We start from the raw sequence: 16,808 nt of genomic DNA on the forward strand, positions 1-16,808 counted from the left end.
AGGAAGTTGTAATACATGCTACGATTATGGATAAACCTTAAAACCTGTACACTGAGTAAAATATGTCAGACACAAAGGACAAATACTGTATGGTCCCAGTTATATGAAATATCTTGAACAGGCAGATGCCTAGAGACCAAAGTTTACTAGTGGTTACCAGGGACAGGTGGGAGGTGGAAAGGGGAGTTATTGCTTAAACAGCACTGAGTTCTTGTTAAAGGTGAGGAAAAAATTTAGAAACAGCTAGTGATGATGGTTTCACAACACGGTGAACATAATTAATGTCACTGAATTGTACATGTAAAAATGGCTGGAATGGCAAATGTTTTATTTATGTATACTCTACCACCCAAAAAAAAAAGCCCCAGAGACAAAATACTCTACAAATTGGCTTCACCAGGCACCTAAAGTTAATTTCTTCTAAATGGTTTGTATTTAATTAACAAAAGCAAATACTTATGAGTTTAATAACTCAATTTATTATTAAAAATATATTATTGAAAACATATTTTAAGATGACCTAAAAATTCAAACTCTTGAAAATGCTTTTTCTGTTGCTTCTATTATTTCAGATTGTATCCTACTACGTGCAGAATGGAGGGTGAGGAACTTCCCAGAATTATTATTCCTAATGAGTCAGATGCAGTCAGGCTATGACATATTAAATACAATTAGGATACTTAAAGTTTACTAGATGATGTCTCTTCATTGCATAAGTCTAGCCTTTGTTTCTGCTCCTAAAAATGTTACTTACATGCTAACCAAATGTATATTTTACGGCAAAAAGACTAAGCAAATAATTAAACATAAAAAATATGCCCAAAAGTATAAAACACCCTATACACAAGAGTTTGGTAGTTTAGTGGTCAAAACTCTTGCCTTCTGTGTGGCAGATCCGGCTTCAATGTCCAGCCAACGCATCTCGCGCACAGCCACCACCTGTCGGCGCGTGCATGTTAGTTAAGGTGCTGCGATGCTCAACAGGTGTCAGCAGAGCTTCTAGACTAAGACGGACCAGGAAGAAAGGCCTGCTGGTGTACTTCCAAAAATGAGCCAACGAGAAAGCCCTATGGATCACAATGGTCCGATCTGCAACTCATCATGGGGATGGTGCAGGATCGGGCAGCACTTTGTTCCACTGTGCATGGGGTCACTAGAAGTCAGGGGCCAACTCGACAGCAGCTAATAACACATATAATACAGACTATTCCAAAAACATGTGCTTTATTTATACAGACATATACAAACACGTTGTTTTACACTTTAATTCTCACGTGGTATTTAGTAACATGTCTCACACATGGTAGAGGATCATTAGTACCAGTCTACTTTATAACCAACTTCTGGTAACATTAATTTTCAAAACACTCGATATCAAATAACTATTTTCTTCAAAATGTTGGTATTGAAAACACTAAAATGTTACCTAATTCTGACCTAGCTTTTTTATTCAGAGAAGAGTGAAATCAGAATTATGTTTTCGTCTGCTTAAAAAAAGTTAATTGTATAAACTAGTTTAGCCATCTTTCCAGTAAGATTTTAAAAAGTAGTATTTATTTTCTCTTTCCTCTAAGGCCAGAAACAGGAGAGCAATTAATTATCAGTTGATATAAGCTTTCCAGAATTCCCATACAACCCTTAGCACTGCCAATATATCAGTATCTCTACTTATTCCTGGCTTTCCTAGGTGGAAGGCAGAGATGGTTCTAGTAGGGCCCAGATCTTTCCATGCTATAAATTCACTGAAAGTGTAAACTTCTAATTTCTGCCCAAAATAATTGATTTCTAAATATAATATTCACTTCCAAGAATCTTAGCTACTTAAGATTTAAGCAGAAGCAGGCATTTAACTCAATCTGTATAAAATGGTAAGTAAATAAATATATATTTTAAACTTTTAAAGGAAAAATTAGAGTAAATTGTAAAGTCTAAACCAACACAAAAATGCTTTGAAAATACCCAAAGATACCCACATTCAATCCAACATGCAGAAGCCAGTAGGCACAATTATTAAGTCTGTTTAATAATTACATCAATTTGGGGTAAATGTTAGTTAAGAATTTCTTTCTTATTAACTAAGGTGCAATCTTTTAGCAGCTGAAGATGACCTACTCTTGAGGACTTTATAGTAGATATAACAAGCTGTGTGGTACACTAGTTAGAGATTAAAAGTCTATACTTTGGATGAAGTCTGAGTCACAAATTAGCTATACGATCTGGGATAAACTACTTCTCTGTACATTAATTTCATCATCTGTAAAACAAAGATAAAACACACACACTTCAAAGAGTTGTTCTGAGGATTATACAGACAAAATACTCACCGATGATATGCTTCTCGCCGATACTTTTTCAGGGCGTGCTTATCCATGTTAGCAGGCATATCTGCTGCATTCTGTAACCGGTCACTCCAGGAGGTTGTCATTTTATTTTAAATGTATGCTGAATTCTAGAACAGAAAAGCAGTAATTTAGCGAGTTTAATATTGGTATCTGTATACTGATATACGATTTTAAAAAACACTAGAAAAATTCTAGTTTGCAAACTGCCTGATATAATATCTACTAAATATGCTGAATATGATAAACACCCTGAAAAACATACTGATATTTCTAAGCCAAACACACTCAGGAAAATAATCTCATATGGTAATTTCTATCCAGAAAGATCATATATATCACTTCCAAATAAGCATGACTATCCAAAGGCATTCGACTGTGTGGATCATAACCAATTATGGATAACGTTGTGAAGAATGGGAATTCCAGAACACTTAATTGTGCTCATGAGGAACCTTTACATAAATCAAGAGGCCGTTGTTCAGACAGAACAAGGGGATACTGATTGGTTTAAACTGAGGAAAGGTGTGCGCCAGAGTTGTATTCTTTCACCATACCTATTCAATCTGTATGCTGAGCAAATAATATGAAAAGCTGGACTATATTAAGAAGAACGGGGCATCAGGATTGGTGGAAGACTCGTTAACAACCTGCGTTAAGCAGATGACACAACCTTGCTTGCTGAAAGTGAAGAGGACTTGAAGCACTTACTAATGAAGATCAAAGACCACACCCTCAGTATGGATTGCACCTCAACATAAAGAAAACAACAATCCTCACAACTGGACCAGTGAGCAACATCATGATAAACTGAGAAATGACTGAAGTTGTGAAGGATTTCATTTTATTTGGATCCACAATCAACAGCCATGGAAGCAGCAGTCAAGAAATCAAAAGATGCATTGCATTGGGTATATCTGCTGCAAAGGACCTCTTTAAAGCGTTGAAGAGCAAAGATGTCACCTTGAAGACTAAGGTGCGCCTGACCCAAGCCATGGTATTTTCAATCGCATCATATGCATGTGAAAGCTGGACAATGAATAAGGAAGATCGAAGAAGAACTGATGCCTTTGAATTGTGGTGTTGGCAAAGAATATTGAATATGCCATGGACTGCCAGAAGAACAAATAAATCTGTCTTAGAAGAAGTACAACCAGAATGCTCCTTAGAAGCAAGGATGACAAGACTGCGTCTTACATACTTTGGACGTGTTGTCAGGAGGGATCAGAACCTGGAGAAGGACATCATGCTTGGCAAAGTACAGGGTCAGTGGAAAAGAGGAAGACCCTCAACGAGGTGGATTGACACAGCAGCTGCAACAATGGGTTCAAGCATAACAACAATTGTAAGGATGGCTCAGGACCAGGCAGTGTTTCATTCTGTTGTGCATAGGGTCGCTGTGAGTCAGAGCCAACTCGATGGCACCTAACAACTAACAACAACAACTGACACAGTGGCTGCAATGATGGGCTCAAGCAAGCAATGACTGTGAGGACACCGCGGGACCGAGCAGTGTTTTGTTCTGTTGCACGTGGGGTCTCCATGAGTCGGAAACGACTAAACGGCACCTAACAACAACTGACAATTATTGACTTCAACCCTAGGTTCTAGAAAAGGGACTAAGACCACAGAAGTTTATAAAGATACATAATTTTGAGTTCATGCATGCTTTCAAACTTTTCTATTCAGAGAAGAGTGAAATCAGAATGTTTCTGTCTACTTAAAAAAAGTTACTTATATAAACTAGTTTAGCCATCTTTCCAGTAAGATTTTACAAGCAGCATTTATTTTCTCTTTCCTCTAAGGCCAGCAACAGAAGAGCAATTATCAGCTGTTACAAGCTTTCTGGAATTCCCACACAACTTTCAGCACTGCCAATATATCAGCATCCCTACATATACCTGGCTTTCCTGGGTGGAAGGCAGAGATGCTTCTAGTAGGGCCTAGTGTGAAGTAAACAACTTTTTAATTCTGATCAACATACTAAGCTCAATCAATTGGCAGCCAAAATATAGTAGTGAATGTTTGGTCTCTAATTATTTCATGCTTTTTAGACTGTTTATACTGGATTATTTTTCAGCCAGTATTAAAGACTCTGGGCTAGAAGAAATAAACAAAAAAACTTCATCTCATCAGGATCAACAAGTAAAACTAGGTGGGCAGCTAAGTGTCTCTGCTTTAAGTACCTTCACACTAGGCACTGTTCTTAGGTTTCACTTCGGTTTGTGAAGTTATCATTTGTAAATAGCTTTAAATAAGTAGGAAAGATATTCTTTTAGCATTAAGAAATTCATCAACATTTTATTAAAATAGCAGTGTTTATAAAAACATCTGCAACCCAACATTTCCAATTCTGAAAATACTAGCATCATTTATGACATTAAGTCAGTTTTTAAATAAACCATCTTTGTAACATGTTTGAAGTATCAAGATTTCCAAACACTGTTTATACAACAAAAATACTACTTGGGAAAGATTCCATTGAAAACCTTATTAAATATAAAATTAATTTGAGAGAAGTTACTTGCTACACTATTATAGCTGAAACTAGATATACTATACTATGAAGGCTTCTGTTTCCCCATTAAAAAAAAAAAAATTCATTTAACAAACCCGAATCTTTTTTCTGGACAAACACCAGAGAAATTTTGAAAGGAGAGAATTACAATGGAACATCAATGATTTTTTTTTTATAACTAGGATTGTATTTTATATAAGTGTAAATAAGAATCAGAAATGAAGCTGGTATACCGTGACAAATTAAGAGAAATTAGCAGTCAGTCTCTCGCAGACTTTAATTTGGATTCTACTGCAATTAGTCATGCTGTAAAGCATAGGAAATAAAACAGATTTATTGTCAAGGCCTTAAGTACATTCCAACTTTTAAAAATAATTTTACCTCCTAGTTTTAATCTTTAAATCAAAGATACTTAGATTATGTATATTTTACAGAAAAAAAATTAAGGAGGGGTAAATAATACTTTAAAGCTTTTAATCACTCAAGAATTAGAAAACTAAATATTTAAAAGTCAGACGCATCAGCTTCTGCTTCTGGCCAAGATGTAGTGATATGGACAGATTAACCCACCTGGCTTAAACTAAAAACCACACAAAATATATGAAATAGTAGTTTCTAAAACATTGGATATCAGGCAACAAACGACAGTGATCCCTGAGAAAAAAGAAAAGAAACTAGATGAATCTTACAACTGCCCAAGCTTACTGCTTAGAGAAAGGTCCCAGGCTGTAGTACAGAGAGGGGAAACTAAGGTGTAGCCCAGCACTCAACCAGCGTTGAAGAGATGAAGCTGGAGTCGCAGAAGCCCAAGGTGGCTAGAGCTTACAAAGCACAGTACCAAACAGGACAGCAATACACAGAAAATGCCAGACATCTGCAGAGGGTAAATCCTCAAGTCTTCATGTGTGTACTGACTAGAACATGTAGGTGAGGAAACCACATTAGGGCTAAAAAAGAACCAGCCTAAAGGAACAATCCCTGAACCTCCACAGGGCTGGGAATAGTTCCTTTCCAATCAGCTAGAGTGAAAACCTAATCGTTTATGGGGCATTAGGCAGAGTACTTACAAGGGTTTTGTGTCTGTAGTGGACAAACTTAGCCCTAGACTAAACAAAGGTTAAAAGACCCAAAAGGATCAAACCATTTCTAAGTAACTTAAGCAAGTCAAAGAACAAAGCTCAAGAAGATAAGGAATATAAAACACAACACCAAGAGGGTAAAATTTACAATGTCTGGCATCTAATAGGACCCCTGGTGGCACAGTGGTTAAAAGCTCAGCTGCTAACCAAAAAGTCAGCAGTTCAAATCCACCAGCCACTCCTTGGAAACACTACGGGGTAGTTCAGCTCTGTCCTATAGGGTCGTCATGAATCAGAATCGACTCAACAGCAACAGGTTTGTTTTTTGGTTTGGCATCTAATAAAAAATTAGCAGCATCCAAAGAAGCAGGGAAACAGGACCCATGTGAGGAGGAAAACAATTGAAACAAGCCCTTAAATGACACAGAAGATAAAATTAGTACTCAAAGGCATTATTATACTTGTATTTCACACGTTCAAGCTACAAGAAAGTGAAAATGTTAAGTAGAAGCATGAAATATATAAAAAAGACCCAAATGAAATGTCTAGAGATAACAACTACAATATCTAAGATGAAAAATATACTTGATGGGATTAATGGCAGATTAGGCACTGAAGAAAAGATTAGTGGACTTGAAGACACAGCAATAGAAACCATCCAAACTAAAACAGAAAAAACACTTTAAAAAAAGTTCACAAAACATCAGTGAGTTGCACAACAATTTCAAGCAGCCTCATAAACATTTATTATTAAGTCACCAAAGGAGAAGATGGAAGACCAAAAAATACATATATTTTTTAAAGAAATGGGAGCCCTGGTAGCACAACGGCTAAATTCTTGGTTACTAACTGAAACGTTGGTGGTTTGAACCCACCCAGCAGCTCTGCAGGAGAAAGACCTGGCGATATCCTCCCATAAAGAGGTATACACCCACTCCTCACTTATCGGCCACCTTGTTATCCGACATTTTGCATTTACAACAATAGAAAAAATCTACTATCCAACTGTTTCGCACATTAATGACGTACACCTGGCAGTAACAAACACCAAGGTGCGAGGCAAGAGTAAGCTGGCTATGAGGGTTATCTGTCAGCTTGGTTGGGCCATAATCCTCAGTGGCTTGCACTTATGATTTGCAGTGGTTTGGCTGTTACATAATGATGTAATTCGGCAGTTACACAATGATGTGGTCGTCCTCTACTTTCGCATAGCACTGATTTTTGCATAAAAACCTGATCTTTGGTAACTAGCCATGTCGGTAAGTGAGGAGTGGGTATATTATCCAATCCTGTAAAAGATTACAGCCTAGAAAATCCTATAAAACCCATTGCCATCGAGTTGAATCCAACTCATAGTGACCCTATAGGCCAGAGTAGAACTGCCCCACAGGGTTTCTGAGGCTGTAATCTTTACAGTAGCAGACCACCACATCTTTCTCCCCTGGAGCCACTGGTGGGTTTGAACCACCAAACATTTATGTGGTGCTACCACGTACATTTAGGAAAATAATCTCATATGGCAATCTATAGCTTCATGCTTCAAAATACTTCATAGTTGAAACATACCCAGTGCTCTTTACCATTACCATTCCCCTCCCCCAAAGAAAGGAAACCAGCTGCCCAACAGCTCCAGGAGACTGCTCAGGAAGCAGAGTAACAAACCAAAGGGTAAGCAAGGTTAGCAATCTGCAGTGAATATTCCTTCCCCTTGAAAAAGTGCGCCAATAAAACAATAATGGTCACATGTAGTAATAACACTATTTTAAAACCACAATCAAATGAAAGATTTTGTCCCTCCTATAGTTTTTTTTTTTTATATACTTACCCAGGAAACCCTGGTAGCATAATGGTTAAGAGCTACAGCTGCTAACCAAAAGGACAGCAGTTCTAATCAACCAGATGCACCCTGGAAACTGTAGGGGGCAGTTCTACCCTGTCCTATAGGGTTGCTATGAGTCAGAATCCAACTCGATGGCAACAGGTTTGTTTTTTTTTAATATACTTACCCATAATATAATGTTAAGAAATACTAAGAATTTTGATCTTTTACACTAATATGCTTCGTGCCCGAACTGAAATAGGTAAACAGCAGTCAGGATTTATTTTCATGACAATTCTGCATTAAGACAAAATGCCATGCTGCCAGATTAATACCCTGGCAAAGTCTCTCTTACAAAGCCATTTTAAACGTTTATTTCAGGTCACATCAGCAAATCAACTGGGAAGAAGTGAGGAACACTTTAACATAATACACAGCACAGTCAATCAGGCCAAGTGTTCAACACACATGACAGTTTGGACCAAATACATGTATTTGTACTCAAATACATGGAATAACTGTGTCAATATGGATAAAAAGATAATGATTCCAGGAGGTAAATATGAACACCCAATGTTTTACTACTACATTGGAATTTGTTTCTTCTGAAATACACAACTTGGAATTTATACGTTTTATAATCAGCCATTCTCATTCTAAGAACACTGCTCTGAATCTTAAAGAGGAAAAATTTCAATGGTTTCTTCAGATTTCCTCACTAGCCTAAAATTTCGGTCCTCATAAGTACAATTGCCATGTTACACATTAGTTTATTCTATGGGAAAAGTTAAATATACTGAGAAAGCTAAATCCTCCATCTGTGCGGCCTGGTATTGAATTGAGTAGCCAAATCTTACACAAGCCCTTGATAACCCTAATCCTTGATAGATGAGCAAGTAAAACTAAGAAAATACAGTGGTTAGCCAGTTGGTTTTATCACTGCATTGAGGACAAGGGTCCCCTTCAAATCAGATTCTCTGTAATGGGACCACAAACCAACTTACTTACAGATACATTTAGATGAAAGTTTACACAGATTAATTCATCTAACAATACCGCTGAAAATCAGTTCCTAGTATATGTAGTCAACATTGTCACCTCTAACTCAAAGAATAGTACTTTGAAGTAACTACAGCTTTTAATATTTTATAAGCTCTGCTCCTTATAAAATATTAAAAGCTGTAGGATCACTGTGAGTCAGAATCAACTCAATGGCAACAGGCTTGGTTTTCTGTTTTGTTTTCCTCCTTCTAATCATAAAAATAATACACAGAAGGAATAATCATATAAAATGTTTTAAGACAAAGGAATGTCAATTTTTCCAGAAAAGGAAGACTTCTTAAAACTGTGTTAAGATTGTATCGAATGGTTCATTCCTTCTCATCTTTTAAATAGTTCACAATGAACACAGCTTTTGTTCATTTCTCATTTCGTTATTTTCATTCTGAGTTCTTAATATCATTTGTCCCGAGTTGTGCTCTACATTCCTGCCAAAGGCCAACACTCATAGTTTGCACACCAAAGTGCTGCAGATAGATGGCTAGCAAATTCTGATAAGGGACCAGGCTTGATGCTCTGGCTGGGACTGGAAGGACCCCGGTGGTCATGGCCCCCAGGCATTCTGTTGGCCCTGGACGGGAACCATTCCCAAAGCCAACTCTTCAGATGTGGATTGGACTGGACGGTGGGTTGGGGAGGGATGCTGGTGAGGAGTGAGCTTCTTGGATCAGGTGGACACTTGAGACTGTGTTGGCATCTCCTGCCTGGAGGGGAGATGAGAGGGTGGAGGGGGTTAGAAGCTGGCGAAATGGACACGAAAAGAGGGAGTGGACGGAGAGAGTGGGCTGTCTCATTAGGGCGAGAGTAATTAGCAGTGTGTAGCAAGGTGTATATGGGTTTATGTGACAGACTGACTTAAAAGAAAAAAATGAGAAAAAAAAAATTCTGATAAAACTGCACTTACCTAGTCACACATATCCTATCTTCTTATCCTGCTTTATTTTTTCTTTACTGCATTTAAGACTTCCAGACATATTTCATAATTTCTGTCAGTCCTTCTAAAATGTAAGCTCCAGAAGGCAGGACTTTGTTTTGTTTGCTGTTATATCCCCAGCATCCTAAACAGTTGACTGGATACACACTCAGTACTTAGGTATTACAGTTGACTGGATACACACTCAGTACTTAGGTATTAGTTAAATGAATGAACTACTACTAAACCTCTACGTTTAGGTCTCTTTTTCAGAAGCTAATTTTTGTGTAAGCCCAAAAATGCAAGCATATCGCACAAGTTCCTTCTAACGCTCTAATTGAATTTCTGTGAAATCTCACTCTTGGTTCAGAAACACCTAAGTTTCTTGGCTTGATTAATGTAACAATATTTTGCTAACGTTTCAACGTCAGGCCTTGGAACAAAAGGTTCCTTGTTCTCTAGTTTTCCATAACACAGCTGAGAAGAGATCCTGCCCAGTGAGAAATGCAGTACCTGTTGCCTTGACAATTTGTTTTTCGTCTTCAAGCATCAACATGGGCCTTTCTCTAGTCTGAAACTGCAGGTGAAAAATATGAATTTATTTCACCTGTTCGTAAAGTTATGAAAATACACAAAAAAGACCTGAACTATGTTGTGTTCTCCTGAACATTCTCCTGCTGCTGCTGCTCCTAGAATTTTGTTATCTCTGCCATATCACACAGAATGCTACCCGCATGATCTATATCAGCATATTAAGGCTGCTTCTAACTGAATGGAAATACCATCTCTCTAATGATGATATGGTTACTGATACAACGAACAAGAGAGCATGTGAAGAAAAGTATTTTAAATGATTGGGTTTGAACATATGTATTATGCGATCTACTTCTTCAAAACATTGCTATAATCGACTAAGGTCTTTCAAAAGCATAAAGGTACAAAGCTGAACCATGTTTACATTCAACCAATATGTAATACTTCGCGCTTTTAGTAATGATCCTAATATTCCTATTTTTAAAAAGCAGGTAAAAAATCCTGTTTTATTTCAAAACAAACTCATTCTCTTACCAATGGGAGCTCCAGCTCAGCATTCAACTTTGCTTTTAACTGTTATCTTTCGTCTTAAAATACAATAAAAAGATAAAACTAAAAAGGCAGAAAAAAACATCAGTCATTTCTACCTTTCGGTATATAAATTCACATTTAAGGTTTAGTCCACTTATTTGGTAAAAATTCAGAGATACGCATGAGTTCAAACCCTTAATAACGCAAACATAATGGCAAACATTTACTGAGCGCTCACTATCTGGCACATATTATTCTAAGCACTATGCCTCTGACTTCTCATAACAATCCTATGAGTTAGGCACTATTATCCACATTTTACAAAGGAGGAAACAGGACAGAGAAGCTAAATAATCTGGCCAAGGACACAGAATCATATTTGTGGTTAAGAGTGCAGATTCTGGAGCCACACTGCTCAAGTTCAAAACCTAGCTCCAATACCAACTAGCTCCGTGACTGAGCAAATTATAATAACTTCAGTTTCTTTCACTCTAAAATGGGCAGAGTTGGAACAAGGAGCCAGGAGCCTTGCACTTTTCTGTAGGGTTGATATTCTTCAAAATAAAAAATTGGGATGAAAAATGTAAAACTTTTGCACAACAAAGCCATACACTGAGAGAAGATATTTGCAACACGGTAACTCAGAGAGGATTAGTATAGAATACATATAAAGAGAGCTACAAACCAATGATGGAAAAGGCAAACTCAATAGAAAAATTAATGAAAGATACAAATAAGCAATTTACCAAAAAGGAAACCTATACATAGAATAAATGGACTTAAAGAAGCTCAATCTCATTAATAATCAGGGAAAAGCAAATTAAAACAACCCATCAGACTGGCAAAAACTTAAAAGTCTGACACCACCAAATGTTTGCTAAACCAAAAAAAAAGAAAAAACCCATTACCGCATAGTCGATTCCAAAATGTCTGCTAAGAAGAATGCAAAATGGTAGCTCTCACAACCTGCTGACAGGTATTAGTATTTTGAAGAGTAATTCGGTATTATCTAATAAAGTTGAAGATGCTCATACCTACAACCTAAGAATTTCCTAGGCTATAGAGAAACTTACTCACATGTAAACAACACAACACATCCAAGAATATTCACTACAGCATTGTTAATAATTGGCAAAAAGTCAGAAACTTGTAAATATCCATGAACAAACTACTCATACAATGGAATACTATAGAACAATTAAAATAAATGAACTACAGATATATCTATCAACATGACTACATATCAAAACAATGTTATACAAAAAAGCAAGTTGCAAAATCATACGTACAATATACTAACCCGTGGCCATCGAGTCATTCTGACTCATAGCAACCCTACAGGACAGAGTTGAACTGTCCCAAAGCGTTTCCAAAGCTGTAAATCTTCACAGAAGCAGATTGCCACATCTTTCTCCCGTGGAGCAGCTGGTGGGTTTGAACTACTGACCTTTCAGTTAGTAGTCAAGTGCTTAACTGCTTTGTTACCAGAGCTCCTTGTACAATATACTAAAACAGACCAAAAAAAGCTCCGTTGCTGTCAATTCCCACCCAGAGCAACCCAATAGGGAAGACGAGAACTGCTCCATAGGGTTCTTCCATAGGGAGCGGCTTGGTGGATTCGAACTGCTGACCTTTTGGTTAGCAGCAGAGCTCTTAACCACTGCGCCACCTTAAAAAAAAAAAAAAGAAAGAAAACGGTTGCCTGAGTCAATTCCTACTCACCAGGGCTCCCAATATACCAAACAAGCATATATATATATACTCTTGTGGATATATACACGTTAGTAAAAATATAAAATATAAAAATGCGATGGCAATAGTTACTTAATTCATGGCAGTATTTATCCCTAAAGAGAGGCATACAGAATCAGCAAGGATTCATATGAGCCTCAACAGTACCTGTATGTTTACTCCTTGAAAAAAAAATACAGTACCTTATACCACATATAAAAATTAACTCAAATAGGTCAATGACCTAAATATAAGAACTAAAGCCATAAAAGTCTCAGAAAAAAACATACTGGTAAAACTTTAACGCTTTGTACAAGAATAATAATCAACATAAATAAAAACTGCCTCTTCTCTGACACCAAACTGTTAAGGGTTAATGAAACATACAATCAGTGCTGTCCCCCTCTGTTTCACTTCTTTTCTGAAACTAGCCGTACCTGCAGTGCTTCTTCCTCTGCCCTGAGCCACCTGGAGCTAAGTTAGACCACAACAAGTTAAAGGGTACAGCCCTCCAGACTGTCAAGTCAGCCCCAGGACATCTGACATCGGCCCCAAGCTTGAGTCCCCAGGACACCCCTCACTTCTGATCTGCTGGCTACAAATTAGGCGTTTTCCAACTACCCCTCTGGGATACAAGATGCAAGTGGGGGCTGGGGGGGGGCAGTTCCCTCATTTCTAACCTGCTGGTTACAAATTTAGGGTTCCCTCTACCCCCTTAGAATAAAAAAAAAATACCAGCTATAAATTCAGAGGTCCCCAGTCCCTCTCTTTTCTGACCTACTGGCTCCCACTACTCTCTTGGGTTCAGTAATTTCCTGGAACAACTCACAGAAGAAGCCATATTTACGATTACAGTTTTATTACTGCAAAAAGGATACAAAGAAAGAGACACAAAGGGCACAGTCTGGGAGGGTCCCCAAAGAGACCGCTACTCTCCCTGCACTGAGGTCTTTCACTAACCAGGAAGCCCGGGAGCTTCCCTGTCTAGAGCTTTCATAGGGGGTCTCATTACAAAATTCAAACTCCAGACCCTCTCCTCTGAGGTCAATTGATTGCAGATGGGTCTTTTGGGGACCTGGCCAGCCCCCAGGCAAGAATCACCTCATTAGCATAACCTGTTAGGTTAGGCATAGTCTGGAGTCCACATTTAGATTACTGGGGAAATTCCAAAGTTTTGGAGGTTTATCTCTCAGGAACCAATGACAAATACCAAATTCTTTGGGTTAAGTTAATGTAAACCCCACACCTTGTTTTTGATAATGAATTGTTACAAGAGCAACAAAAGGAAAAAACATAAACTGAGCTTCAGCAAAATGAAATTTTTTGTGAATGAAAAGACTTTATCAAGAAAGTGAACAGACATCTACAGAATGGGAGAAAATATTTGAGAACTATATATTCGGTGAGGGTTTAATATCCAGACTATATAAAGAACTCAGCAACAAACCTTAGTTGTGTTCTTGTTGTTAGGTTCCATTGAGTCTGTTCCAGCTGACAGGGACCCTATGTGCAAGAGAATGAAATACTGCCTGGTCCTGTGCCATCCTCATAAACCTTAAGTCAAAAAATGAAACCTGTTGCCATCAAGTCAATTCCGACTCATAGCGACCCTATAGGACAGAGTAGAAATGCCCCACTGAGTTTCCAAGGTGTGCCCAGTGGATTCACACTGCCAACCTTTTGGTTACCAGCAGTAGCTCTTAACCACTACACCACCAGGGTTTCGTCATAAACCTTAGGGGCAGTGAATTCATGTCAGTGAGGGAGGAACAACTCAGAAAAGGAGGGTGAGAATGGTTGCACAACTCGAAGAATGTAATCAACGTCACTAAACGGTACATGTAGAAACTGTTGAACTGGTGTATGTTTTGCTGTGCATATTATTCTCAACAACAAAAACAAAATAAATAAAATTTTTTTTAAAACTCAACAACAAAAAGACAACCCAATTAAAAAATGGGCAAAGGACTTCAACAGGAATTTCACCAAAGAAAATATATAAATGGCCAATAAGACATGAAAAGATGGTCAAAGTCACTAGTCATTAACCCTGTAGGGCAAAGCAGAGCTGCCCCATTGGGTTTCTGAGGCTGTAAATCTTTAGGAAAGCAGACTACCACATCTTTCTCCCGTGGAGCGACTTGTGGGTTCAAACAGCCAACCTTTTGGTTAGCAGCCAAGCGCTTAACCACTATGCCACCCAGGCTCCTTCATTAGGGAAATGCAAACCAAAACCCAAATGGGGTTATTACCTCATACCCACTATGATGGCTCTTGTCAGAAAAACAGAAAATAACATGTATTGGAGACAATGTGGAGAAATTGGGAACCCAGGGGTGCATATGGTTAAGCCCTCAGCCGCTAACCAAAAGATCGGTGGTTCGAACCCATCCACTGGTGCATTGAAAGAAAAGCTTGGCAATCTGCTTCTGAAAGGTCCAAAACCAAACTCGCTTCCCTCGAGTCAATTCAAATTCATAGCACAGTTCTACTCTGCAACACACGGGGTAGTCGTGAGCTGGAATCAACTGGAAGGCAACTGTTTTTTTAATTTTTTGCATTGTTGTTAGGAATGTAAAATAGTGTGGCAACTTACGGGAAGACATTTTGGTGGTTCCTCAAAAAGTTAAACATAGAATTCCCATACCATCCAGCAGAAGTTATTGCTAAAGGCATAGAGTTTCTGTTTGAAGTGATGCAAAAACTTTTGGAAATGGACAGTAGTAATGGTAGCACAATACGGTGAACGTAATTGATGTCACTGATGTGTACGCTTCAAAATGGCTAAGAATGGCAAGCTTTTATTATATTTCTACACAATAAAATTCAAATATATCCCCCAAAAGCCACACAATAAATACCAAGAGAAATTCCAAAGTAAATATAACAATCTTAACTGTTAAGATTTGGTAAAGAAGCTGAGAAGTAGATATATTAGGTGATTGTCAGACCATTTTCTGTATGTTTAAGATATCTTATAATACATTAAAGAAACTTCATTAAACTAAATGAGGAAGCTTTTAAAAATACATATTCCACTGGATATTTAAAACAGAAACATGCTAATATCCAACAAGCTTAAAAAAAAATCCAAGAAAAAAAAAACAAATCCGCCAGGCGCTCCCTGGAAACTCTATGGGGCAGTAATGCTGCTAAAAAAGGAAAAAGGCCGATAAATTTCAGCCACCAGATTTCAGTCTTCTCTTTCCAACCAGGCCCTGACTTTGCAGAGTTTTTCATCTCACACTTTTGACAAAGCTTCCCAACCAAGAGAGCCATGCAAATGCTAGCTTATCGTTCTCCAAGTCAACTTAATCCTTCTAATTCTGTATTTAGCCTAAAAAAAGGGCAATTAGGCTGCCCTGTTGACAATTTTGCTATTTTTATATTTTTACTGGTTTATTGTTAAAGTTGTTTTCCATAAAAAAAAAAAAGCCACTTGCAAATTTTGATAACCAATCATTATAAAAATGCAATCAGATTTCACACAGTAAAAAGTCATATAAGACTGTGTCAAATCACAAGGACTTTAGAACTCCGTAACAAGTTGTTATGGACTTCCTGAAAGCAAATAACTTTTTCAAGCCTAAACATAAAAAACACCAACTACTTAAAAAAAAGGGGGGGGGATCTTAATTCATTAATTCTGCTCCACTCACAAGGAATCCAGGTGGCATGTCTTATAACCGGCCTATCAGGATTTCTCTACCCAGTTTTATCGCATTATACTTCTCTACCAAACCCTTTGTTTTAGAGACAGCAATCTTCATTATACCCTCAATATACGCACTTTAGCATGCTTTCCTTATTCTCAAGTGTCAGCTGATTCCAACCAACCTTCAGTAATCTCTCTCCATTAAAAAAAAACAAAAACCAAACCCACTGCCATTGAGTGGATTCCGACTCACAGTGACCTAAAGGACAGAGTAAAACTGCCCCATAGAGTTTCCAAGGAGCACCTGGTGGATTTGAACTGCCGACCTTTTGGTTAGCAGGCGTGGCACTTAACCACTACGTCACCACTGTAACCAAAAAAAAAAAAGTAAGAGCTAACATTTATAAAGAACAATTTCCTTCAGTGGAATTAATCCCATTTAATCCACACAACCCTGTGAAATTTATTTTTCAAGGCAGGAAAAACTGAGTAGGTTCTCTAAGGTTAGTTAAGTTCTTCCAGGTTACACGGCTGCCTCCTGGCTCAAAGTTCTGTCTTTACTGCTCACGTGTCACTTAACATATGCCTTGAGATATTTAACATTTGTGTTAGCAGATGTTGTCTAAACAG

General features: G+C 37.9%; 1 protein-coding gene across 3 annotated transcripts in view; it reads right to left on the bottom strand.

Annotated features, from left to right (window-relative positions):
- The window catches only part of NT5C2 (5'-nucleotidase, cytosolic II), a 91,956-nt gene that overhangs the window by 72,695 nt on the left and 2,453 nt on the right, over positions 1-16,808 (bottom strand). Inside the window, exons 1-3 of one of the 3 annotated variants that reach the window (XM_049855941.1) lie at positions 13,971-14,344; positions 12,424-12,461; positions 2,325-2,449 (exon numbers count right to left, since the gene is read on the bottom strand). In XM_049855941.1, coding sequence (XP_049711898.1) covers positions 2,325-2,425 — 101 coding nt within the window. In that variant the 5' untranslated portion in view covers positions 2,426-2,449; positions 12,424-12,461; positions 13,971-14,344. Of the gene's footprint in view, positions 1-2,324; positions 2,450-12,423; positions 12,462-13,970; positions 14,345-16,808 lie in introns of those variants that run through there. The other 2 variants (XM_049855943.1, XM_049855942.1) reach the window with 2 other exon arrangements.

The sequence above is a fragment of the Elephas maximus genome, chromosome 16, assembly GCF_024166365.1.
Source record: "Elephas maximus indicus isolate mEleMax1 chromosome 16, mEleMax1 primary haplotype, whole genome shotgun sequence".
NCBI classification, from domain to species: Eukaryota; Metazoa; Chordata; class Mammalia; order Proboscidea; family Elephantidae; genus Elephas; species Elephas maximus.